We start from the raw sequence: 26,631 nt of genomic DNA, 5'->3' as shown, positions 1-26,631 counted from the left end.
TATGACTGGTAAACTAGTCGCAAGTCAATTTCAAGTTGCTCTTTTACGCATCATTATCTTACCGTAAAAACGGATGAAAATAAAATCGAACAGGTCTCCAAGCGCCTGTGTTTATATGCAATTATTATACAAATATAGGCTTCGCATAAAGGAATCGAAATTCGGACGATGCAACGGACACCGAGGAACGGCTAACGCTGCACATGAATTCGCCAATTTACATTTCCAGGTATACGGGAGCGGCCGCAAATATTCGATTACATCGGACTATTCTTCGCGTATACTGTAACCCGCCGATCATAATATACTCAGTGAATTAATTCCATCACATTATAAAACCGCCTAATAGCCGTGAACCTTCAATCGATCGAATTACGGATCCCACGTATATCCGAGCCCGGCTCATCAGCGGGCTTTTCAAGCTTGAAAAATAACCGAATTTTCGTGAATGCTTATCCGGCAAACAATTTCCATTCATCGTCCTTTGTTTCGTCTCCTCGTTTATCGATCTACGCGGCTGAATATTATATCCGAAAAATCTCTGAAATAAAATAATCCGAATGTAGGAAAATTATTGTTCGAATTTTGAATATTTTCCTCTCAACTCTGGTCCGCGTTAGCGGATTAACTCGGCCGACAACGTCGGATTTGGCAATCAATTAACTAATGCGCAAAGGATTGAAACGGGGATTCGGCTGCTGCAGCACAGCATCGGTGTATTTCGCTTTCCAGTTCATAGATATATTATAACACTGCCGGATGCGAGCAACGCCGAACTACGCTGCAGCGTATTTTCGGAATGAAAATGAAGCCGTACGTTAACGGGTGACATCCAACAAATATCGGAATGTGACGAAATTTCGATGGATATGAAAATAGAGGGAACGAAGCTAGGATGAGGATGAAAAAAGGAAAAGTCGGAGTGAAAATAACGAGTATGATTTATCGGAACTACTCTGCCTCGTTTACGCAACTCCAGGTCTGCATCCTTCGGTTGATTCGTCTGGTACGAAATCTGCGCGGATCTATACATCCGTACATTTTACACGTTAAAACAATAGATTATTAGGTTTATAGTTCATAACGATTGAAATATAAAAAGTTGGCACGATGTATACAGGGAGCACGAATACATCTCGACAATTACCCTCGGACAATGCTGGATTTACCGCAAAATTTAGCTCTGTGCATTGTACAGAGATGTGTATGTGAGCTTCGAGTATAGGTTAAGTATTAAATTTTACCTGTTACCCGAAATGACCAGACACGTATTTCGAATTTTATTTTTTAATGGCTAATAACGCGAACGGCAGAATAATTTTTAATACCATATTCGCTATAAAGGTCATCTCATACTCATCGATTTGTGATTTAATACCATTCCAGATTTCTGGAAAGTGAAAATTTGATATCGTACCTCAATATAGTATTTCGTGGATGAAAAATAATCCACGAATTTGAAAAAAAAAATTTTTTGAAAATAAAATTAACCTGACGTCAAACGTTTTATTATTTGTTTCCCATTTATTTTCTTCCTCAAAAACAATAACCCTCCAAGGATTAAATATTTTCAAGTTTTACAATCATTGGCATCCAGTGCCGTGCTCAATAACGGCAACTATGGAACGAACACGTCACGATACCTAATTGATTGTTCGAAATTTCCGAGTGACAGTACAGCTGACGCCATTATACACAGGTTGATGTAGCAAGTCGAAAATGACGCGAACAGGTCCGATAAACGTGTGCATAACACGTGTCGATTATCCTCCGCACAGTTTAAATTATGCAACACCGCGGGAGTAAGTGAGGGAGGGAGTGAGGGAGGGAGGAGCGACAAGGGATGATTGAAATTTCAAACGATCAAAGCCATTAACCATTTGACGGTTTTCATTCGGAACATGACTCCCTCACCCCCACTTGTCGTGGACTCCTTAACCCCGTGCTCGACACCACTGTCCTTTATTCGTCCCCCGCCTCCGCCAACAACCACCGTTCAACACCGTCGACCATCCCGCTCCACCCCCATGCGATCAACCCCCGTCCCCCAGAACACGAGCGGTTATTTCACTCTCCTCACTCGCCGAGGAGGACTCGCTGATTGGGGGGCTAATCACGCGCCACTCTCCATTACATTAATTAAAACTTAGCTCTCAGCTCGGCTCAGCTCTCCGCGTCTCTCGACTGCTTTGCTCCGTTCTTCACCCCCCCTCTCTCGATCTCTCTCCCTCTGTCTGTCTTTCGTCGCACCCTCCAACCAGCCAAGCCCCGACGGGCTCTACTCTCTCTCTATTATACACCGTTCTCAGAGCGAAACAGCTTGCCAAAATGTTACTCCGCGCGCTTCTTGGTTTACGGAATTATGAGGCAGACAGATCTGGGGAAAGGGTGAATCCGGGGTGAAGACAGGTACGGATTGAAACTTTGAACCATCGAGAATGCCGAGCATACATGCATGGCCTGTCGATGCTCAGGATCCCGATTATTTTGTTTTCATGGTTCAAGGGTTGTCGATAGTACGCGCACTGAAAATAAATGTATGCGGACTTAACTAGGTTCATCTTTTTTCTTCAACTTGTATTTAAAATTTGTTGATATTTTTAATGTCCACCTCGTGAAATTCGTTGTTTTACAAATATCCTGGAGTTCCCGAATATCGGTTGTTCTCTATTTTTAAACTGACCAACTTCCGAATTATTCAAGTTCTCGATGTTCCGACTTTTCAAGTACCTACAAGAGTTTGGATGATGGCGAATCAGCTAGGAAACTTTTCAGTTTTCAAAGCTAGGACTTTTCATTTTTCCCTCAAGATTAATTAAAATTTGACATGAAAGTCTGAAAAGTTATTTCTTGGCGAGACATGTGATTTTGCATTCTAAAAATTTCTCCTGGAACGGAAAGATCGCGCTTGTCCGGAATTCGGAACACAAATTACAAAGTTTCCATGAAGGAATCTCGGCTCATTACGTGGCAAAAATTGCGAGAGATGCCGAGAGGAAAAAATCGTCTCAGGTAATTGGTTAAGGTTGAGGGAATCTGTTTTAGCTGATTCAAGCTAATTGAATAAACCACTCACCGATCTGCGATGAGGAACTTGTCACCGTCGGCTTCGATACAGCGCCCTTTGCCGGTGATTGTCGTCTCATTCACGGCGACTAATTGCAGGACGCCCGATTGAAACCATTCACCCCTCCATTGCTCGGGAAATTTGCACCCTGCGACAAACAGACAGAAATAATATGTTCAGGGCGTTATTAACAACTGAGTATTTAAATAAATTTTTGATTCGAAGCTATACGAGATATTTTCACTATTGCGTGAGTGGTTATTAATTATAAAGTATATATAGCGCGTCCTTTGGGACGAAGTGATAAAAGTAATTGGGTGTTAATGACGCGGGAACCGATATAGTTTCCCATAATTATATTTTTATCTCTACATCTGTAAAACTGATCTAGGCTACACGGTATGTCACGAATCATATCACGTATATTTGAAGGATCGATTACAAGTTTTACCCGGTATTATTAAACGCACGGAAGGCTTGCTGCATGAATTTTATCGCAAATTAGCTGGCCGGAAGTACCGGAGGGAAAGGTATAACGACCAGGTTATGTCTTGTTTTTTTTCCCCCCCTGCCGAGATTTGTAGGCATATAATGGACGGATTGATCCATTTGAATTCGTTCTCGTTTTACTGCCTTTTTCTTTCGCCGCTCTAATATTTAACGGTTTGAAATACATCCCCGGTCATCTGCAGTGGCGGGAATACGCACACATATATATATATATATACTTCACTTTACATTCCAAACCGAGGCAGGTGAGAAATTTCTACAAATAACTGACAAACAGCGGCAGTAGTACAAGCCCTAAAACTCTGTCAAAAATCGTAAAAACTTAACAGCCCCCTTCTTTTTTTACAACCTTGATTCATTTCGCACGTTTACTCCCGCCTCGCCGTAAACGAAATCTTTATGTCCTCTCTCGTCAAAGCCTATATAGTATACGTACCATATACACCCTGCGTGCACCCACCCATAGATACCTACCGACATCTAAAGAGCCATGATGAAAAAGTTATTTCAGGGGAATAAATGAAACCCGAAGGTATTGCGTTCGAAGACGCGAGCGGAGGATTATTCACACTCGCGGGGGAGATTTCGCAATAAGAGATTTCGCAATAAGAGATTCCGCAATACTGGAAATGCACGAGAATTTAGGCACCGAACTTGTCAACTTGCAAGCCCTGCAGCTCGTATAACCGTGGGAGAGAAATGTCAGTTTTGCAAGAGAATAATTCACGGCTGTGACACATTCCGCAGCTATCTCCTGAAAAGGTTGAAAGTGAAATAAATGGGGTTTCGATCGAAGTCACGGGCATGTATTTGTCGGTTTCCCCGCGATCTGCCGGGGCGATTAAACCTCGAGGAAATAAACGCGTATCGACAAGCGCGCTGATTCGAGGTGATATACATTTTGTCCAAACGACGAATTTCACCGCCGAGCGTGCTGGATATATCAGCGATCAACGTTATCAGCTCTCTCTTACCAGCTATTGACGCTGTGACTGATAACAATTCTGTATTTCCGAGCCGTGCCCGTCAGCGACCCTCCAAAACCGCAAAACACCCTCGCCGATCGAAAAACGTTGCCTTATTGTTAATTCGTCACCCGGGGTTTGGTAAAAAGGTACTAATCTTCAAACGATGGTGTCTACGACCCTCTCAAGGTAACTTTGACGATGACGCCTACCATTTTTTATTAAACGTCTTGTACCTAACGTGATCGACGGCAAGTTACGTAGAGTCGTCAACGGTGAAATAGAAACGTTTCTGAAATATGCATCGGTGAAAATTTCCGAGGCTAAACTAAGGAACAACATGATCTAGATTTCCGCAGTGAAGTGCAATTGCATCCATAGTGAATCAGCAAATGTCATATACATAATATAGTAACGTGACGACGTTGGATCTTCACGCGAAAAGGATGAGATAAAATAGCGGAACCCCGGCTAGAGTTATCGTAACGACGTCGAGTTGTATGAAATTTTAATTTCTCCCCCGAGGAAAGCCTGCAGGTGGATGGCTGAGAAATACTCGTCAAGGTAGTTGGCTACTGCAAAATTTAAAATGAATGTTCAAGACATCAGAGAGACTCTGTCGACTCTGTGTTATAAAAAAAACGGGAAATCCGCCGGTCTCTGCTGCCGGTCGATGGATGTCGGTTGAGACAGGAAAACTACGATAGATCTGAATATAATCGCTGGTTCGATTGGTCGCCTTGCGACTAGATGATTGGTAAAAGATGGAGATCAAATTAAAACTTCCAGGCATGCATGTACCTGTCATCTACCTACACATATACTTATACGTATACATTTCTGCGTCAGTCAAAGTATCACGCATACGGAGTATAGATTGTGAAAGAGTGATACAGCTCATATTTTAATTGTCGTTAAACGTAAGTGCGTAGAAGCTCATTCTCGAAATTTTTTTTTATTCCTCAGCCACAGACTTATCGTTGATCTCGAAATGTCGGAAGTTCGTTTTATGCATACTTTCGCTAGCAGTGTAACGGCTGATATTACGCTGTAGCTATTACCCGAAAAATTTTTATCCGCGAAAAATAAGAAAAGAAAACAAACCCCGCAAGGGTAGGTACATAAGCTTGTTCGTTATTATTTATTTAGAGGTTTAGCGTGCGTAAGACGAAATGAATATTTGTTTTCATTAGGAAACCGGAAAGGATATTATAACTGCGGTATTACACGAGGGTACGACGACGCGGCGCGGCGTCAGGGGTGGGGGGATTATTTAATTAGCTAGAATTGAAGTTAAGTCAAAAAATGCGGTTATCATCAAAGTTTTCAAGTTTGGACAACTCCCAGGGTAGCTTTTCCGCTTTCGGGCGGTATATTTTCTAATTAATTACTCTCATTTCAGTGAGTGCCAGCGAGGCTTAAGACTACCGTGGCCTCTTTTCCTGATACCTGTGGGAAGGCCTGAGTCCACCTTTGCTTTTACGCACCCCACCGTCATTGGCGGATTCATGTTAGTGTTCTCGATTTAATTTAAACAATAATGACATCCGTTGCACTGTTCGTTTTTTTAAATTTCTAAACTGCCCTTATCTCGTATTGAATTCAATTATAAATGCGTCGGATTGTAGTATAAAAATTTACGTACATCACGACCAGATTATCACTCAGGTATTTCGAGTGTAAGCTCAGAGCTGCGGGACAAATGGAATGGCAAAGTTAATTCACGACGACCGCACTATTTCTCCGTTGGCACTGGGAACGAGATGCTCGGCGACCACTCTTCTGGGAAAACAGTTTTACCTTTCGCAACCCCAGCTTACCCGGGTAACCAGGCTCTATTAATTGGGATTATAATAATGTGTACCTCTTTTCTCCCTTTCTAATTCTCTCCACGTCTCTGACGCGTTCGTTCAACGCACAGCTTCGCTGCTCCCTCGTCCTCGCGCTCCTCTTTTCATTTATTTATCGCAATGTTATTTTTCCAGTACGAGGGATGACGGCCTCAAGCCCCCCGCAACCAATCAAGAAGATACTGCAGCGCGATGCGGCTTAGACTTTCCCGTTCGTGCCAATTACAGACTCCTCGACGTTGCTCCCGACGTTGGGCCTCAGGGTGCTTTTCCTCGGTCCACCATCCGCACAGCGCGTATATACCAGTATTTCAGAAATCTCTCTGCAATATTGCGCCGATGTTTTATTTTCAATGTACCTATACCCACAACTTGCATCCATGCAACAATGCGGCGAGAGTAATTTTAGTTGCAATAAGAAAAATTTTACAACTCGTCTATTATACATCAGCAGCGTTATGGGTTATTCAGTTTTATTTTCTACCTGTTTTTTTGTGTTTTTTTTAATCCCATAAATTGTCTGGTTGTGCCCTGAATTCTACCCCGAGGGAACTCACGTTTCATAACCAGCATCCATGCGCCCATCACCATCGTTAATTAGTGAAAAGCGTGCTTGGTTCACACAGTGAGATTAAAAATTCAACCACTACGCGGCGGAGTGATGATCAATTAATTATCGAGATTCGACAGAGGGGAAGAATCCTCTCGCGAGAGTTCAAACTGGTCCTTGAATCGTGTATTCATTCAAATCCTCTGATATCTAGGTATGCAGTTTAGGGAGACCGCTAGCCAGAGTTCAAGGATACGGACAGTAGATTCGAGCAAACTAATTTAAGAATGTAGGTATGATGAGTATTTCACTCTGCCTTTCTATTAACTTGTGCAAGTTCCTCACACCGAAGGTTTCGTATTTTCCGCGCCGATTTCACCCCTCGGGGACCCATATTTCAGTTGCAAACGCAATAGCGAAAGATACAGCAACGAGGCACCGCGGTAATTGTACAACTGACTTTGAGAGCTATAGTCGAAAGTTTAAAAACTAACTAAACTCAGGAGACGGTCGAAAAGCAGAAATGAAACTGTCTGGAACAGATGATTCGCCGACTACGAAATATACGTCGAAGGGTTGAGAAATTGAAGAGACTAAAAAAAAAAAGTCAGATGCACCATTTGATCCTCAGACATTGACGAACCGGTAGACGGGCGGAAAATTTCAAGCTCTGGTGTAATTAATTTCGGTTTAATTCACCAGCGAAAAAAACAACGTTCGAATGTCCTCTTTTTCCCTCGGGGTAACTACGCGGGCGGCGTGCGCAGGAGAAGCACAGGGCGAAAGAATGTTAAAATTAATGGCACTCATTCGGAGCGGCAGACGAAAGCACAAAAATGTAGTCAATGACCGAGACTGATGTAGCTCGTCACGTCGGCTCGCCCTGAGCATTAGATACATGAAAGTATCAATTCGACTGTGCGTGGGTATACGAATCAGCTGTATACGTACAGTGCAAAAAAGATCGAAACACTCCATCATATTTAACTCAGGATAACCAATCACCCTGTCACTACCCAATGATAAATTATTTTAATCAAGATATTACGGCTCAATCAACCCTTACTCTCTCTTTCTCTCTTTATCTCGCTTTTCATCTTTTTCTTCCCCCTCATAACTCGAGCAGGAAGAGACTCACTCATACTCGTCGACGCTCGTTCGAAATTTAAATTTATACCCGAGACTCGAAATCAATCCGAATCTCGCGTGTAACAGGAATATTTTACGGAATCGCGGATTGATGTGACAAACTACTCGGCGTAGACCAACATCTGGATAATTGATCTTCGACGAATTGATTTTCTTTTTTAACGTCCCTCGACTCTCCGTTTCACACGGCATACGTGAAGAGAGAAATCAGGACACGTATTTTGGAAGTGAAATCCGTTCGGTACCATTACGTATTTTGTTGGGGGTGATTCCTTCCTTCCCTCACGATTCGTGAAAAAAAGCACGCCTCGAGGGTTGGATGCCGGAGGCGTTTTGTAATGGAATTATCCGGCTGACAGGGTTGAACGGAGGCATGTAAGGCGATGTATCGCGTGGTGTATCACATGTGTATTATGTATAAAATACATAGTTGAAAGATCACGGGACCCCTGTAAGTAAGCTTGGACGACTCATCTGTCAACGGGATTTTAAAAGACGTTAAAAGCCGAGTCCAGGGCGTTCGAAGGGTGCGTTATTATCTCGCCTCTCTCGAAAGGGTGGATTGTGGGTCGGTATTTAACCCGTCTATGTATCAACTAAATAATTTCCAGTCGACACTCGGCGTTTCGGTACCTCGAAAACCGACGTGGACGGCCGAAACCGTGGATTTAATCACGAGCTATACATGCTTCTACGCTCGCACGTCGGCAGCCTCGGTAATTACAAAGCCTGGGGTACGAAAAGACTTGTAGAGCGAACAAACGAACAAACGAACGAACACGCTGTTCGCCCCTGAGTTTCCGAACAGTCGACCGGCGCAATGCCAGAGGGTCTGTCGGGGAAAAAGAGAAACAAAGCGGGAGCGAGACGCGCTGTGGTTTTTTTCCATAGTCTACCGACTGAAGCTTTTCACTTTCAACTCCGCTTTTTCCCTAGTTTTCTTTTCCTATTTTACCCTTGTCTCGAAAGGGCCTTACAACTAGACGGCACTCCGCCGTTATGATTAAACAATATCCTTCTCTGCCAGTATTAAACGTAGTTTACACTTCAAAGTAGCTGCTGTGGCGGTAGGGAAATCGTGCGGATCCGATTGTTTGGAATCCAATTTATTTAATTAAATGGAACAAACGCGTTGTGGTATTCGATCGGCTGGTAGGCCAGCTTTTATAACTCGGTTCAACCCTGGCAACGTGTGCAATACCCCGTACAGATGGACTTTTTTCCATTAGGTTGGGTTCCGTTAGCTGCGCCTCCGCCTGTAGCTGATGGAAATTGAGGGAAAACAGAAAGATACATCTCAAAGCGTCTACGTTCGTTTCGGCAAGTACAAGGATAGGTATACAGAATCCTGGGCGACACATGGAATTCGGGATATCGTTTCGCACTGTAGAAAATCGAATGAATTATGACGCTCAATTGAAATGCTGAAAAACTATACCACCTGTATGAAGAGCATCTTTGCCGAGAAGTTCTCAGCCTCCTTCTCTTTCTTCCGGTTTTATCTGAGCCCATTTCGTTCTCCTCACCGGACGAAGCGGTGAATTTATCGATAACATCGTACCGACACCGATAACTCAACTTGGACAAGAAGGAAGGGTAGGTCATCCTCTTGGGAAGTTGCGAAAGCTCGCTTTGCGCGTCTCTGGCGAAGTGAGAACACATCCCGTCTTAATTGCGTACTGACACGGATCGTGACGGTATCGTTAGCGATTCACAGGCATGCCGAACTCTTCAAATTAGCATTCTACTTTGAGCGATGCGTTGTAATTCCGGTGAGATGCTCGACCGCGCAGGATCAGCGATAAAATACGATTCTACGGACCTTAAAAATATTCATCAACACGCCAACCAGCCACGGATACTTCCATACCTACAATAATGCGAAAGGATGGAAATGGTGTGATAACAAACGCGGAATTGCGGGAGGAGAGCGAAGAAATCGGGCGTGCAGGGAAAGCTATAAGATGAATTGAGTATATCTCCGAAGCGGTATAGCAAGTTTTCCTCTTCTGCCAATCTCCGCATCCCCCTGCCACGAACAATTCCATTCGACTCGTCGGAAATTAAATATACGGACAGTAAGATCCAGCATCAAGCAAGTGTAAGGCAAGTGTGGAGGCGATGCGGTGGGGCGTTTATTTTTATCTCCTCTAGACGTTCACTCACTTTCTTTCGCCCTCTTCGTTCGCCTACCCCTCACCCCATACATACGTACACCCACACCTACACCGATCGTTTCGAGATTGAGTAAAAGCGGAAACTCTTTCCAAAATGTGGTATGTCCTTTTTTATTATCAATGCATTTTTATCTCAATGCTGATAAAGTCAGTCAAGAATCCGCGTTCGATTCACATTGGGAGAAGCATTATCTAATATCTCTTTTTTTCTCCGATCCAGTGCCCCGGATTTTCTCGTCCATCTTTTTGTTCCAACCTTTTCCCATCCCACTGCAGGCTCGCTCCTCGCGAATGAAACAATCGTCCAGGTACAGGTGCAGCGAAAATACGCGGGAGACTTTTGACTTCCGTTTTACCTTCTCCGTTCGCTTATAACGCCTGGCAGCTGCCGCTCCCGATTTCCGCGGTGAAATTCCCTCAGACTCTTCTGCTTTACGTGTGTCCTTTGACTCGCGGGACGGGATACTTCCCCTGCTACCGCACTCAATTTTTCCAGCCAGAAAGCGAAACGGGCAACTAAACTCAACCCGAACCGTCTCAACTCGACTCAACTCGACTCAATTCGATCCTTGAAGTGATCCGGGGTTTCCTTGCGAATCTCGAGTGATAAATTGCGTTTTCCAGTGAAACGCCCTCTCCCCGCTCGTAGCTACATCTCCTCGTCTCTGGAGCACAAGTCGATCGTGTCTGATGTCACGCCGCCGCACATTGCGGAAGAAACGTAACGCGTATCGCTCGCAAAGAGGATGTGCAGGTATTGAAAATACACATCTGGCTTATTTCCGCACTAACCATACGTACACCCCGTCTCCTCCGTATATCCTGGAGCGTGAAAAAACGTTGGCAGATAGCAATGTGCATACATTCCACCCAGTTTCCTGCAGCATTTTCCCGTTCGATAAACAGAAACCTGAAGCCATTAGGCAATTGTCAATTTTTTTCTCTTAACAATTTCAAACAATTAGGTATCCACCCTTAGGAAATTCTGGGAGTAATTGCCTTTCGCAGAATTTACCTACCCAATTTGTTTCACAGCAGACCGAATGAAGTCATTTTTCAAAAGACTCTCCTACCTTCAATCTGAACTTGATTGCCGAAGCACCTATACCTCGTTCGGATTAAATTTTCTGAAAATCGGAAACTCAAACCGCTAGTTTCAATTCCCAAATTCCCAAAATGCTTTCAGCACCGAAATATAATCACTCTCTATCGGACAGTGAAGTAAACCAGATTCTTTCGGTACTATTTTCATGCAGGTCCACTTCATTCCCCGTTCCGCTGGGAACCATGTGGTAGAAATTTGTCGATACTTTGGAGAATTGGGGGGCGATAAGCCTGCAAGGCGTGGTGACCAAGCGAGCTTCGACAAAGTATAAGGTTAAACGTTATTGAACCAGGCGGTCGGATTTGCCGGGCCGTTTCCACGCTGGCCTATCCTGCAAGCCCCCCATTGTATCCATGGGGAATGCCAGCATTGTTCCTCGTGCGATCTTAGTTAGCTTTTGTCGAGTGTCGACGGGGTCATCCAAAACTTTTCAAACGTCAAGTTTGAGCCCCACTGTCGGCATCCCGTTACAAAGTTCCGGTACGCTGGGAGGAAGTGGCGGTACTTCAGCACCCTCTGAATAAGATTTTGGAAAACGGGAAGGACTTTGAAGAACTTTCCCCGACCTCGGAAGAGTTCACGTATACCTGGCACTTCCCTGCAGCTGTATAGTATTTCGCGAAATTAGCTTATAATGTAGCCAAAAGCAAACCAGGGATCTTTTGTTCAGATTGTAAATGAAGTGCGGTTGAGTTTTATACTGCAGCAAATTCGACAAGGTTTTATTGAACACATGCTATTCTGTATGCGCGATATTTTACAATTACAAAACAAGAGACTCGAAGAATTCGCAGATTCTTCTCGGAATGAAAATTAGGTAAATTTATAGCCGACGTCCGACATCGCGGCGTCTCCGCGGTAGAACGTCTCGACGGGAGTAAACACTACAAGTTTCATTAAATCGAGTATATTAGCACGTCGGCATCGACGCCCGGCGCCCCGGCGCTGGAAGGCAAGGGTTATAAATAACAATAAGGGTTTAGGGCAAACACAAACACCGTAAACTGTGCAAACATGCTGGAGGTATGAGGAGGGTATGGGTAGGATCGCAAAGTGGGAAAAGGTGGGCGGATGACGAAGGAAACGGAGGAGGGACAGGGGTGGGGGAGGGATAGAGATGGGGAAGGCACGAGCAGGAAGAGGGAGGAAGAGGGGGAGAGAGGGGGGAAGAGAGCGAAAGAGAGTACAAGGCGTGCCTGGGCACAGTCTGCGGGGATTCCGACTTACAATCAGGGTCAGTGCTCTCCTGCTCGAAACGTGGCGAAGCCTCGATAGATGAGGGCTTCCCGCGTGTTTCCGTAAATTGCTATAGTTGGAGCGGCTTATCATTTTACAGCCATCCCTTAGACTCGCTGGCTGCGCCGCAGGCTCGCGCAAATATTTGACGATCTTCGTTTCGATTCACGTTTCGCAATCTCGTTGAGTAGATTTATCGATGAATTTGTTTCGACAGAGAGCAAACGCGAATGGGGAAGTGGGTCGACGTATAAAGCACAAGTGCACCCGCACTGCTGCCTCCAGTTCTTCCGCGAATCGTTTCAATATTTCCCTGGAGGTAAACCGGCTTCCCCTTCGAAACAAACGTACGAATCGATCATCATGTGTATGGCGTTTTCCGTAAAATTCTTGGAGAATAATACGTGACAGTGCGGGATGAGAAGTTTGAATGAAAATATCTCGTATTCGTTACATAACATAACGGATAAAATGTTCACGGACGTGAGATGGAGAAACTATTTTCGAGAATTGACTACGCTGCAGTCGCTCTTATTGAATACCACGCGTGGTCTGCATCGTATAGTACATGCCGGAATGATTGATCAACTTCGATTAGCAAGCTTCTGAAACAGTTGCACTGATTGACTTGTTTAAACGATTGGACGGGCAATACTTGTTCTCAATTACCATCAATTTGGGTCAAACATACGCTGGAAGTTGGTGATTTTCCAGTAATCCAACTGCTACCCTTTGCCTCCAAATCGAATAGAATCATAAACCGGAGACTAAATTGCAATCACCTCGATTGCTGTAATTAAGTAAACCGACGTTCTCGAAATAGCAGCGGTGGTATCAGATCCGTGTATCTATTACGTCTATTCGTCAATGGATGAGCGAATTTCAGCGGACTATACAACCGATGATCGGAAAGACCTCAACACTCATCCGGTATATCCTTACTGTGAAATGTGAATGATACGGGAGCACGGATCCGTGAAATTGATACCATATGATAAAATCGTCTCGAAGACGTTCCGTCCTTCAGGAAAAGCGGGGCAAAGTTAGAAGTCTGCAGACTAAAAATGGCAGCGTTCGATGAGCACGCCGCGTCTGCACTCAGCTGAATCCATCCTGCGCGTCCGCTGAGGAAAGGAATTTTTAATTTCCGGTAAAGCCTGCATTTCAAAGAGTTTATCCGTATATCGAAGTCGCGATATACATATTCAGCGTCAGTATTTTTTCAGAAAAAGGAAATACGTTCCTAACCACCGATGCAACGGCTCATGCAGGTATACGTATACATGATCACCGCAAGCAAAGCAAACAGGTAAATTAACCTTTGCTCCAATTTTACGAGGTGCGGAAGAAGGACAACTAGATGAGAAGTAAACAAATTACGCTTTTTAATTGCTCGTTACCGCTGCACGGTTCTGTCTTACGAGCGATAAACTGAGCGCTGGCAAGTATTACCGGGAATTAAAAAGGAACTTGACAATACCAAACCGTGGGTCAGAGCGACGATGAAAAGGCGAAACGAGGGCGAAGAAGATCACGAGCAGAATCGTGCCAGACACAGAATAAAGGACAAGCTATGAAAAGGGTTGAAGGAGGATTGCAATGGGGAGAAACGGCATGGCCCAACTGGTTGAATGAAAGTTTATAGGGGTGCTTCGATCAAGGGTGCATTTAGCCATGAATCGCCCAACTCGATGGAGTCAAAGCGTCACTTTTACCAGCGACACGTGTTGGTCAAACTGACGTATCGCATCGGAGTAGTGCGGAACGTCGAAGGGGTTGTTGGCAAGTATTTATCTTTTCACCGGCTCGCCCCTGAGTCCGACTTTAATCCGTTCGACCATACAGGAGCAAATTTTAATTTCAATTTTATTTCTACATAAATATCCGAGCCGTCTGCAACGCTCGCTGCCCCCGGCATCGTTCGTTGGAATTTTCAACGCCGCGTTGCCGGAGGAGCGTTTTCGTTTTTTTCAATGAGCTGAAAGAGCCGAACAATTCGTGGAAAACAATGCAAACTCTCCGGCACAATATGCATATGTATATACATCGACATGCCACGAATATTTATTCATACACACGTTCGCGCTTGACTAATGCCTATTACATGTCCGTTGCTGGCTGGCTCGCGTATATGCACTTTGCATCCACGTGTACATACAGGATACTGTTGCCGCATCGGTGCCGATATCGGAAAGGAGAAACAAACAGAAGCCGACATCAAGCCGTGTAATCACACCGGAAGGTCAGCTTGTCACGAATCAACTCCGTGTTTCGATTTTGCGCTCACTCGTTGACGAGGAAAAAATATTGAAAAAAATAGTTTTTTTTCTGTTTTCACCTATAATGAGAAATTTTTTTTAAAAAGGTTTTTTATAGTTCGTAGAATCGAACGTTTGTTAGTCACAAAAGTGAAAAAAAAACATTTTTTTTTTTTTTTAAACCTATAGGTATTGCAATTAGTTTTTATCAACACTGTAAAATGTCGTGGTAAAAGATTGATATTTGAACGGGTTACGCGTAGAGAAATGAAAATATATATATATTTATATACGTTTAAATATACTGGGAATAAAAACGCTGAATTTATATATTTCTGTAACGCGGCATTAAAGTCAGAAATGTTGAGTTTCTCCGAGATGATTTAACATACCATGAAAATATTTCGGATCGCTGTAGACGATAACACACCTGTGCAGTATACCGAGGCAGCCATAACATTTTTATCGACGCGGCTTCGTCCGTATCAAATTTTGGCAAACGGCTTTATGATGATATACAGGGTGTTACGGTGCAATAAGTATACACTGGAAGTTTTATATGCGAAAACGTTCCTGAAGGCACCTCGATAAATCATGCATTTATTCGGCAGTTTCAATTCACGACACCACTTGAACAATTTAAACGTAAGAATTTATGGTCTCTGGGATATGCCTATACTACACACACACACAAACATGTATGAATACTAATCTAACGATTTATTGAAACTTTCACTCACGGGGTTGAAGATACTGACGCATTCGCCGATACTGACGCGACTGAAAATTGTCCGACGGTGTGAAACTTTTTTTATTCACTCGTATTCATACCGTGGCTACGTTCAATAATTTTCGCCTCGCAATCACCCACAACGCTGGAACGTTAATGTGCAAAGACTGATAACCCGGGATCCATTCTCTATCTTCAGCGTACTGTGATCCTTCGAATAAGCGACGAGTCGAGAAGGTATATATACATATATATACACGTACATGTACCTGTATGTATAGGCAGCGGTCGAAGCATTCCGATTAAAACAAATGTAGCCCCGCCCTTCGCGGGGGCAGAGTTCGTACTTTATTGTTTCACTGGGAAATAAAATGGGGAAACAAAAGAAAAAGCTGGCCACGATTTGCTCGACGTCGATCACCGATACATGGACGTAGTAGCGGGTCGATCGGTCGTTCGGGGGATTGAACATCGGAGGCTAGTTTGAAATTCGAAATATGCCTGTATCGGAGATTGGTAGTACCTGTACGGTAATTAGTTTGCTCCTGCAATTATTTTACCTGTCGTCGTTCATCGGACAAAGGAGGCGAAGCGACGGCGCGTTTCGAATTACATCGCGGTTTTAAATGAAAATTACACAATTGAAAAGAGAAACAAAGACGGAGATGTAAAAAGATGATAAACCGGAATCTCAGGTGCAATTGCCCGTCATACGCTACTTGTACGAAATGAAGGGTGCGAATGAAGGGAATTTATTCACGAGTTCCTCGCTTTCTCCGTGAAGGAACGAAGAGACAATACGTCAAGAGTTCACTGCTAATTACACTCAAGTTATAAACGATGAATTCGTTATCTGTGGTAATGGTGTTAGCTTGTTGCCTGGTTGGAGAGCGTTGAAAGGAGCTGGAGGAGAGCCTCTGCCATTCGTGACTGTGGCCTTTCAGGATATAAGACATACTTTATACGCTCCTTCGGGAGGTAACCTCTCCGCCCATCGGGTTCTCAACTCTGAATAACAGAACTAAGAGGAGAATTAAATTTATTCTATTTATTCGTTCGGAGAAGTAAGTTAGCCCCGCAGCAAAGAAGAGACTTTTCAAAGTTATCATCTACGAACGGGAGTTAAAACCGAACTAAGAGCGTACTGTATATCATTATATATCTTGAATCTGAAAGCTTCCGAATAAAAACCTCGGTTCTTACTCTAGATTTTGAGGCTTATACACGCCGTCGCGTTTTCGTTACTATCATACGAATATCCGACATGTCACAAACTACGATGGACTTTATCACCGCGTGTCTTAGAGGAGATCTCTAATGGAAGTTACCCAGCTTCTTAGCGATTACATGCTCTTCGACGAGTAAACGAAGTTAGGTCATCGTTGAAATTCGTGCACGCTATTACAGGATGCTTGGACTTGTGGTGACCGCTGAGAGCTGCATTGAGGCAGTATAACAAGCGGTCAGAAGTTGAGCTAAAATCCTAGACCGTATCGGAGGTTGTGAGATACTAAGTGCAACGCGACCCTTGAAGTCAGGATGAGGTAAACGAGAAGGTACACCAGCAGGACGGTAGCTGGAATTAGATATTTGAATTTTAGATGCCGGAGTTAAACTGCGAGGTAACATGGATTCGCATTGAAGTATGTATATGAAAATATGCAATTTCTTATGTAAATACAAAAATCCCAGTCTGACCGCGACATCTCTGAGATAAATATTTTGCCCGTTGTTGGTTCCCGACGAAGCAGCCAGCGTATAACAAATGCCGGTGAAATTCAAAGATATTAAAGAACCGCCACACCAATGGCCAAAGCTTTTGCATTGCGCGTTTACTCGAAGCCTGGAAACGAGCGAAAAGCATTTTCGATTCGTTCCTCCACGCGATGGAATAAATTATGATTCGTCTTTACGCGAATGGATAGGCGGACTGCACGTACATCAAACCGACACGTTTGGCAAAAGGTTCAGGCGACTGTCTCACGGCTGTGGCAGCAATGGTTTCATCACTTTTCGATATGTATTTTTAGATCGAAAACTCATGCTTGCCGCGTAACAACCCGTACCAGCTCTCCATGCGTGCTCACGTGATATTGTACATTCGTAATTAGGAACGTAATACATCCGACCGTAGATCGTATGCACCTTTTATGGCCATCCCAACCCTATACATCCTGGCACGAATCGTTTTTCAAAACAACAGCTGACGACAGGGACGACAGGTGAGATGATAAGTCTTTGGTTTCCACCCACGCAAGCGTTCGATCCAATCTTCGATTCTCTGCCTTGTCATCGTGTGCAGATAAGGCGTACAGAAGTAAGAAAAAGGCGATGTGGAACAATGTAGATTGTATTTTTGTCTGAATCTAATATTATCTGATCTCAGTTTTCCGAATTCTTCCATAGAGGCCAGAAGACTGACCAATTTTTATCAATTTTGACGAATTTTGAAGAAAGACGTTCAGCGAAACACAATTCAAAGAAGCTAATCAAAGAGTCTCGTTTTCAACTCGATAACTATACTGCACCGTTCAGCGAGCTTTATCGTTGGAAACAATTGCAACATAGCTGGCATACCGAAATGTTAATAAAATATTGTAATTACGACGGACTTTGTCGGCCCCACCGACTCCGGCATCCGTCCATTTCCCCGCCCGGCCATCCATCCATCCATCCATCCATCCATCCATCCATCCATCCATCCATCCATCTCTCATTCATTCCCTTATACCCGGAATTACGCGCTCGTATTTCTGTAATTGTTTTCTTAAGCCCTCTCGCCGTTGCTCACTCGCCCCCGAAATGAGGTAGGAAGAGTTCCCGAGCTGATGTATTTTTGTTCAGCAATATTTCAATTTCGCGTATCGCGTTCGGATGGTTTAAGTTCTCACGGAAAAATATAATGGAATAAAGATGACTGTAAACACCGGCTCTCGGGAGGCTTTACAACCGCCGGTATACATAACCAGGCCAATACCGTCATTGTAATACACGGTAATTTTGAAGCTGGTTATTTTCCTTCCTTCATCAAAAATCTACATGCATTTGCCACTTGACGTCACATCTTTCGACAAGGAACGTGCATAGGAACAAATTTATTCAACATTTTTTAACCATCCGTCCGCATAAATGAATCTTGAAACGTTTCACCAATGTACTCGTATGTACAACGGAACGCGGGAGATTCGAAAAGATAACCCGAATGTGAATCTATACAATTTCAATATTCGAAATCTGAAAGAAACGTAAATGAACCTCAAAGAGGAATAAACGAATAAAAAATCATTCGAAACATATCGTGAGTCTTTCCACATTTTAATCATTTACCAACACTTTAAGAAAATCATACGATCCTTCATCAAATATTCAACCAAAAGATCTTGAGTTAATTACACTTGATCGGTATCTATACGTAAGATTGGCACGATTTTCTGAACACTTAGTGGTCTTATCAACTTTTCATGGGCTCAGAATCAATTACAGTTGAGTATATGATGCTCCTCGGAAATGGGGTTTAAAGTATGTGTTTACAAGTGTTCTTTACCGTGTACGGCTGCTGGTGACGTTGCAATTTGCCGGCTAGATTGCTGCGACGAGTCGTGATTGTATAATGTATTTGCTCGGGTCATGTGATCGCAAAATATGTAAGAGTTGATCGAAAGTTTTTTTCATAGATTTTTCCACATAGGGTGAACAATAATTACGGTTTCTTTTTTCTTTTTTTTTTTTTGTTCATAGAAATGTGGCGTGGTCAATGGAGTAGGGTGTTATATGTATACCTCGTGGATTAATCTTGTAGACTTCTATGGCTCTCCTAGGGACGATGAGACTCACCGAAAACCGTTGAGTTATCACGATTTCAGGTGAAAAATATATCGCGGACTGTTCCCTTATACTTCTTTCGGCTTGTAGAATCCAGAATTCATGACAGCGAGATTATTCCTCTTGGCTCATCATCCATCTTGCGTTTTGGGGTGCGAGACGAGACAATGTTTCCCAACCGGGGAGTCAAAATTATGCGGACATCAAAAGGGAAAGAAAGGATGAAAAATCTCTGAATCGGACGAGAAAATATTGAGCTGAACCTGGCAAATGACGTCGGTCCGTTCACCCGAATTTTGAAGGGCTTCGCGAGTGGGTGAGAAATTCGGGCGTTTCGGAGGCCTCAACATTTCTTGCCAGTTCAACCAGAGACGGGGAAAAAAAAAATAAATAACAAAGCATCTCAGTCTACCGAGCAAGATGGACTCCGAGAGCATCGTTTAAAAGGTTTCAACGCTTAGCCAGAATCCTTTATTATTATTATACCTACGCCATTGTGAATTCGCGGGGCAATAGTTCTCGATCGAGGCTAGCTGCTCACGCGAGGTGAACCAGCAAGGTACTGATTATCACGCACACATGCATATCCCTCCCTTGTGTATGTCTGACCAAAACTTGTTTGTACTACTTCGTTGCGTCCCCGTTTTGCGCGAGGCAGCAAGTAGCGAAAATATGGCGGTGCTTATCGGTCGCATATGTAAACGAGCCTCTTAATTATATTTACAATCTGCCAAGAATATAACCAGTCTGTTATTAATGAGACTGAACTTATGCGTAGGAACGTTACGAAGCCATTTCTGAATTCGTCCCGAATCGAAGTATCGTCAGCAATGCGTTTTCTGACGTTATGCTGATATATACTTCATATCCACCTTTTGTTTTAATCTTATGTTATAATGCATAGCAAAGTGAACGACATAGCATATCAACTCCTTTCCCTAGTTTTCTATTTTTTCATCAAACTTTTCTCTTCGCTCAAGCGCACACTTCAAGCGTTGTTAGTGGGAGCCCTACGGTTGCACGTGAGTCGCATATGTACGGAGAATTTTCTAAGAAATTTCATATGACGCTGACGAATTCCTGCGGCAGGCGATACGGTGAGACGGTTCGAGATAACTTGAAATTTTATTTGTGAAATATAATTCGTTAACTGTTATTTTTACCACGGCACACGAGATACTTACAAAGCGACTTTGACGCTGTGAAATATGCCAGACGTTTGTTTGACATTATTTTTTTTTTGTAATATTATCAGGGCTTTCATTACTCAGTGACTATGCAATAATCCGTACATGGTGGAATCGTATTGTTTGTAATATCGCTGGTCGAAAGTAAGGAAGTAATAAATCAAAGCAGTATCCCATAGAACTGCAAGAGGAGAAGACGAAGATGAATTTTTATCATTCCAAAGCATAAGTATAAGACAGAGGTGATCTTTAATGAAACTCGTTTCCCTGTCTGCGGATAAAACGAAGGCGAAAAAGGCAATTTCTCGAAAGCGCAAAGTAATAGGCAAAGCGCTTAGCTATTCATAACGCCTCGACCGCCTAATTCCACGCCGCTTCTGACGAAAAATTGAATCCCTGTCTGCAGCCCTGCGTCTCGGCGCTGGTTCCTGTACGACAAAGTAATACAAATCGCGCCTTGTTTTTTAAACGGCACCGCGATGCTTGCGAGGGCTTGCAAGGAGCGCCGAGGGGTTGGAAAGGGGAAGACGAAATCCGGCGGTTTGCGCGCAAATTGGATGTTATCTCGGCAGCTGGGGACAAAAGGTATCCACGCCCCTTTGGGACTCAGACAAAGACGGCTAAAACTAGAAAAAGAAATCTAAATGGTCTAGTAACACGACGAGGGCGAAGCAGCGAGGATCTGTAAGAATTATTCGACTGTCGAATAGAACTGCTTTTCATTCCGTCTGCAGTTCGTATCCAAAAAACTAGATATTAAGATTTTTTTCAACTCGGTATGCTGGCATAGCTTTTACCTCGTCAACTTCCATAGTACAGAATCTCTTACCAAGTTCGTCTCGTGTTGGATATTGCATTTTTTTCCAAATGGCACGGCAGAGCTTGCTCTGCTCTACTTGTTAATTCCTAGCAGAGTTCGATACATATGCGGCGTATATGTTCACCAATGCCGCCATTGTCTGGGGAATAGAGAACGTCAAATTCACTTTGATAATTGAATCGATTTCAACCGACTCAGTTAATTGAACGACGAACTAATTACCCGCCTGTAAGCTGGATGAAGGTTAATCTATCGTTGAGCGAAATCTAGCAAGCTTCTTGACATTTAACGACGTAAAACGACCGCGAAGTTTCCTTCAAACGCCCGAAAATTATTAGGATGATCCTAAAGGTGTCGCGATAGAATTGTAGTAATATCTACCCCTCGTATCGATAACTGCATCGTACACTTAATTTTCGTGGGTTTGTTTCTTTACCACGTGGCGTAGGTCCATGTTGATCGTGACAATAAATAATTATAAATATATAAGTGAGCGTCCAGTGGCAATATGAATTTCATAAAGAATATCCGTAGAATATTTTAGCACCTGAGATAAAATAGAAATTTTTTTTCTTCCCCGGGTGCAATAAACGAAGCAGATAAACAATTTGAATATAAAATTTGCTTTATCGAAGCGGAATTAAAATGCGAACGAAAATCGTGGCCGAGAAAACAATGAATAAAATATACGTTCATTTGTCATGTTGAGCCGAGGGGGTTTTGTCAGTTATTTCCTCCGCGGTATTTCGGAGCTCTCTTAGGCCAGAATAAAGCACGGTGGTCGCAAGCTGTGAGCTTTCAGCAAAATTTAATTGCAAAATGTTTCGCCGTTGCTCTCTTCTGGCCGATGGCGGTAATGGCGTGCGCTTGGTATGCGTATGCGTACGTAGAAGGATCCGAAATACACTCAAGATGAGAGGTAGGCGACGAACCTTTCACATTTATTCTTATTATCAAGCGACCAGTCCCCTCGTAAATATATCACCACATCAGAGAAAGATTGGCGGTGGATCAGAGAAAAGCATCGGGATGCCACTGGCACTTCCTTTCTTCGCTTTTCGCGAGAATCAAAAGATATGTATGTATGCGTATCTATTCACATAAAACTGACGTGATACCCATATAATAACGCGCGAGGATCGGGCTCCGTGTATTATATTGAGATACACAACCCTTGGACGCGCCCCTTTTCAAAGTTATCGAGATGTTTATCTGTTTATAAGGGCTGCTTTTCGAATATTTATTCCTCCGTAAACGAGTGTTTTCTACCTCGTTTGCCCCCTCCAACGTTTTCACTATGTCGAGTACCAACTTCCCTTGTTCTCCTCTTACAATTTCTATTCATACTCGGGACAACGCGGTTCCTATAAGCAACTGCATTCTACGAACGTGTACCTACTTTCTTTCTATCATTTTACGTTATTGTTATTAGTTGGAAAAAAAATGACACATTTTTTATTAGTAAATGATCGTTAGTTTACTAATTTTTCCAAAGCACACGTTGATTTTCATATGAAACGACCTTGAAAAAAGAAATTTTTTTACGACAGACTTACTGCTGATATGCTCCGTACTACAACCATGTCAATAACTTTCACCTAGATACAACATTTTTATCCTTACATCGAGTTGTTTACGGATCGTATCTGCGATTGCAGTACTCTCACGATATTGCCTAGTATTTTTTTACACCTTAGATATTCCACTTACAAATTGAAGAATACTGGCAAAGAACCATAAACGTTACATTTTTTAACACTGTACGTATGTCTATTAAAAATTTTACCCTGTCAGGAATCAAGTGTACACATGAAAATTTGACATTTTATAACTCGAGAATTATGTATCAAAACCCTACGCAACCTTCAGATAACCGGAATATAAAAGTAAATTTGACCAATAACATTTGAAAATGAAGTATTGCATTTCAACTGTATTTATTCAACGTTCTTACGAATACTAAAACTCTTTCAACGAGCGGAACTTTGAGTTAATATACATAAATACAAAATTCCAAAGTTTATTAATACATTGTATTGTACTACCTCTGGAGGGAGAAAGAGGAGTTTCAAAGCAGACCCTACTTTGAACTTAAACTTGGTAAATCGGGAAAATTCGAAAATTTTTAGCCTCAAAATATGGTCTAATATTGCATTGAAATAGAACCTACTTTTCTATCTTCAAGACCTACGTAGGGTTTAAAGTAGGCATTAAATTTCGACTCAGGAAGGTTCCTAATTTATCTGGCATAGTTGTTTCTTTGTTTGAGTATACCTGAAACTGAATACTTGATTGCGCAAGGATGTAAAAACGGTGCAGACATACCGTTTTCTCTTTTGTACCGAGACGATTCAATTAATTATCTGAGCAGACATGACGTCGGTGGTAAATCGACGGCTTACAATTAGAATGAGTTGAAACAAAAGAAGTTTGATTATAAGAATGAAAGAAAAAATGTACGTAATATAACAATAAAAGTCTACGGTACAACTGGGCAGGGGGTAGACTCGGGTTGCCCGTTACTATCACGTAATGCCGCGAGACGGCTCTAAGTCTTGGCTACGTCATCCCCCCTCCAACCCTCTGGGTATTTTGATTTTATTACAATCTCCCCACCCCCGACCCCAGACTCCCGTCCTCACCACTCCAGCGCGTCTGGCCGTAAAACAATAACGAGCAATCACATAATAGCTCCCCCGCTGGGCACTCTTGCCTACCCCCAACTCGCCTCTAATCCTTGTCCCTCCCCTGCCACCTTTATTTAATAAGCGACTCGAACCGCACACTTCATCCCTAAGGTGTCGTTTGTCGTGGACGAGATGACATCTTTCACGGGGTAACACAGGCTTTTAGTGACGCGACTTATCGAAACTTAGGTGTGCCTTGCGATGGAAGTCAGGGAAGAACGCATAGATAACGTCGCGTCGGTAGAGAAAATACGGGCGAGTGGTTAAGAGAGTATCTCGAAATAGACGTCCCTAATTCTCTCCCTCAAGTCTGGTAGATATGCAAATTGTTGGGCCAATAAAAGCACAGCGCAAATCGTCATGCTTATACCGAGGGGAATAACCGCTTGACAATACTCGTTCCAAGCGACTGGTGACTATATATATAGGTAATGATTAGCATCGGCGAACGGTAAACGAGATACTTATCGATTACACGCTGTACAAGCTTCTCAGTAAACAGCACTTAGCAGTCTAGCATCCTTGACTTTCCTTTATCAACACTTTGCTGGCCTGGATCAATCGACCCGTTCCATAGTACTCACTCTGGCCACTCATGTCGCGTGAACCCATTGATCCCAACCCTCGCCCAGTCAACCGAACCAATCGTGAGTGACAATATTATTAAAATTGAATGTGACCGCTGCGAGAGGCGGCTAAAATACTCGAGTCAAGTTCGTCTGAAGCTATTCACGGAGTGGCGCCCGGTGACAAATGGTTCTCGTTAAAGCGAGAGAGTATAAGTCCCAATTTGGCAAGGAGTGGTCTCCGAGCACTAGCATCTTTCTCTTGCAGTGACGAAAATATCACGCCTTGGAGTCTGGCGTTATCTGCACTCGGTATTTCGACGAAATTTTTGACGACGTCGTTCTGGTCTATATTTGATTCGAAAAGTGAAACTTTATCCCTCGGTTTTAGGTACCATCGATCTCAGTTGCCTCAGTAGGTATCGTATCGCCGATTGCGGATCGCGAAATGGGGTATTTGTGCGGAACAACCTCTCGCTCGGTGAACAGGTTCATAGCTGGTAAATATTTACTCGAATCCGAGCATTGAAGTTAATGAACCGAGAAAATAATAGCCCCTTGATATCCCGCTGGGAGTCAAGATGCAAACTAGATCGGGTCAAGCCACACGCTTTCAGCTATACTCGGCAGAGGGTATAAATATGTATAACGCGGGCACGGCTAAATTCACGCCGGTTTCCGACTATATAATAGCCAAACATGATGGCAGCTGGTATGTAAAGTACTGCAGGAGCAGAAGCAACTCCTTTGGCGGTCTACATGCGCATGCACGATGCAGAGTTTGGAACTCCCAGCCCCAACTCTCATGCACAAATGTTGCCGAGCTAGAGCCGTTGTTTTTCTGCTCTGTTATATACGGGCATAAATTGCAGAATTTTAGTCAACAACACGAGCAGTTATACGAAGAGAATTTAATAAACGGGCGGCAGGTTAGTGCGCAGTTCGTAAAGAGAAACTAGGAAACGAGCTTCCAATGCACCGTTGGAAAAAAGAAATGCCCGGATCGATGTCGGAGGATCGAGGAGAAGGTGTTTTTCCTGCGGTTAAACCGTCTCCTCGCTGCAGGGAGGGTGGAAAACCACGTCGAACAAATGACCGTTGAAAATTGCCAATTAAGGGTCTCTCGACAAGGCGACGAATGCTGTGGGCTAGCGTACGTGTACAACCCGGATAGAGGGGTTCAGGGTAGGTATAGGACCTCTGGTACAATTTCCAAGAACACACATCGCTAACTAGGTTACGTAACACAATTAGCGCCTCCGCTAATTTCTCAGCGTCGACTAGGCACCCGCCGACTTTACTCGGCAACCACTTGGGATGGTAGTTCACTATTAATGGGCAAATACAAAGCGCCAACTATCTGGGAGCTTGAGCGCAAGCGGGGATTTCCAGCGTTGACGTCGTCGCGTTCCCCGTTATTGTCATTCCGCTGCTGCAGCTGCCGCGTTCTGCGTTGCGGAAAACGCGGGCTAATCAAGCCGCTTAGGATCGAGGACAAGAAGCCGCGTCTCCTTACTACAGAATCCACCCACCATCGCTAAAAAGGTATCGCGTGTATCCGGGTGACATGACGGTGAAAAAACCTGCGATGATGGAAGACGGGAATATATGCGGTGAAAGCTTGGCCAACTGGGGAAAAAAGCTCGGCTTTCCCGGTTTCAGGGGGTGGAAGTGGGGAATGAAGAAGAAGAGAAGAATGAAAGAATCGTCATAATCGAGGAGAAAGCATAGTTCTAACCGAGTCAGAGCCACCCAATGCCGGGATAGACGTTCCGCGCAAAAAACACTTCCATTCTCCCGGCCATTTAGCCAGATCCCGTTGTATCCCGAGGATCCGTCCCTCGGCGCGACCCTTCGCTCGCTCTACCGAGTGTAAAACCAAGACTTTGACTACCCGTAGAAGAGTCTCTGGCGAGCTTTCCGTAGATTCCCAACCGAGTTACGCGGGGTTC

General features: G+C 43.5%; 1 protein-coding gene across 1 annotated transcript in view; it reads right to left on the bottom strand.

Moving 5' to 3' along the window:
• The window catches only part of LOC124409356, a 112,381-nt gene that overhangs the window by 26,183 nt on the left and 59,567 nt on the right, over window positions 1–26,631 (bottom strand). The window contains exon 3 of the mRNA XM_046886932.1: window positions 3,077–3,215. Within this exon, the coding sequence (XP_046742888.1) occupies window positions 3,077–3,215 (139 nt within the window). The remainder of the gene's footprint in view (window positions 1–3,076; window positions 3,216–26,631) is intronic.

This window comes from Diprion similis, chromosome 8 (assembly GCF_021155765.1).
Source record: "Diprion similis isolate iyDipSimi1 chromosome 8, iyDipSimi1.1, whole genome shotgun sequence".
Lineage (NCBI taxonomy): Eukaryota > Metazoa > Arthropoda > Insecta > Hymenoptera > Diprionidae > Diprion > Diprion similis.
This window is presented reverse-complemented; position numbering and strand designations above follow the sequence as displayed.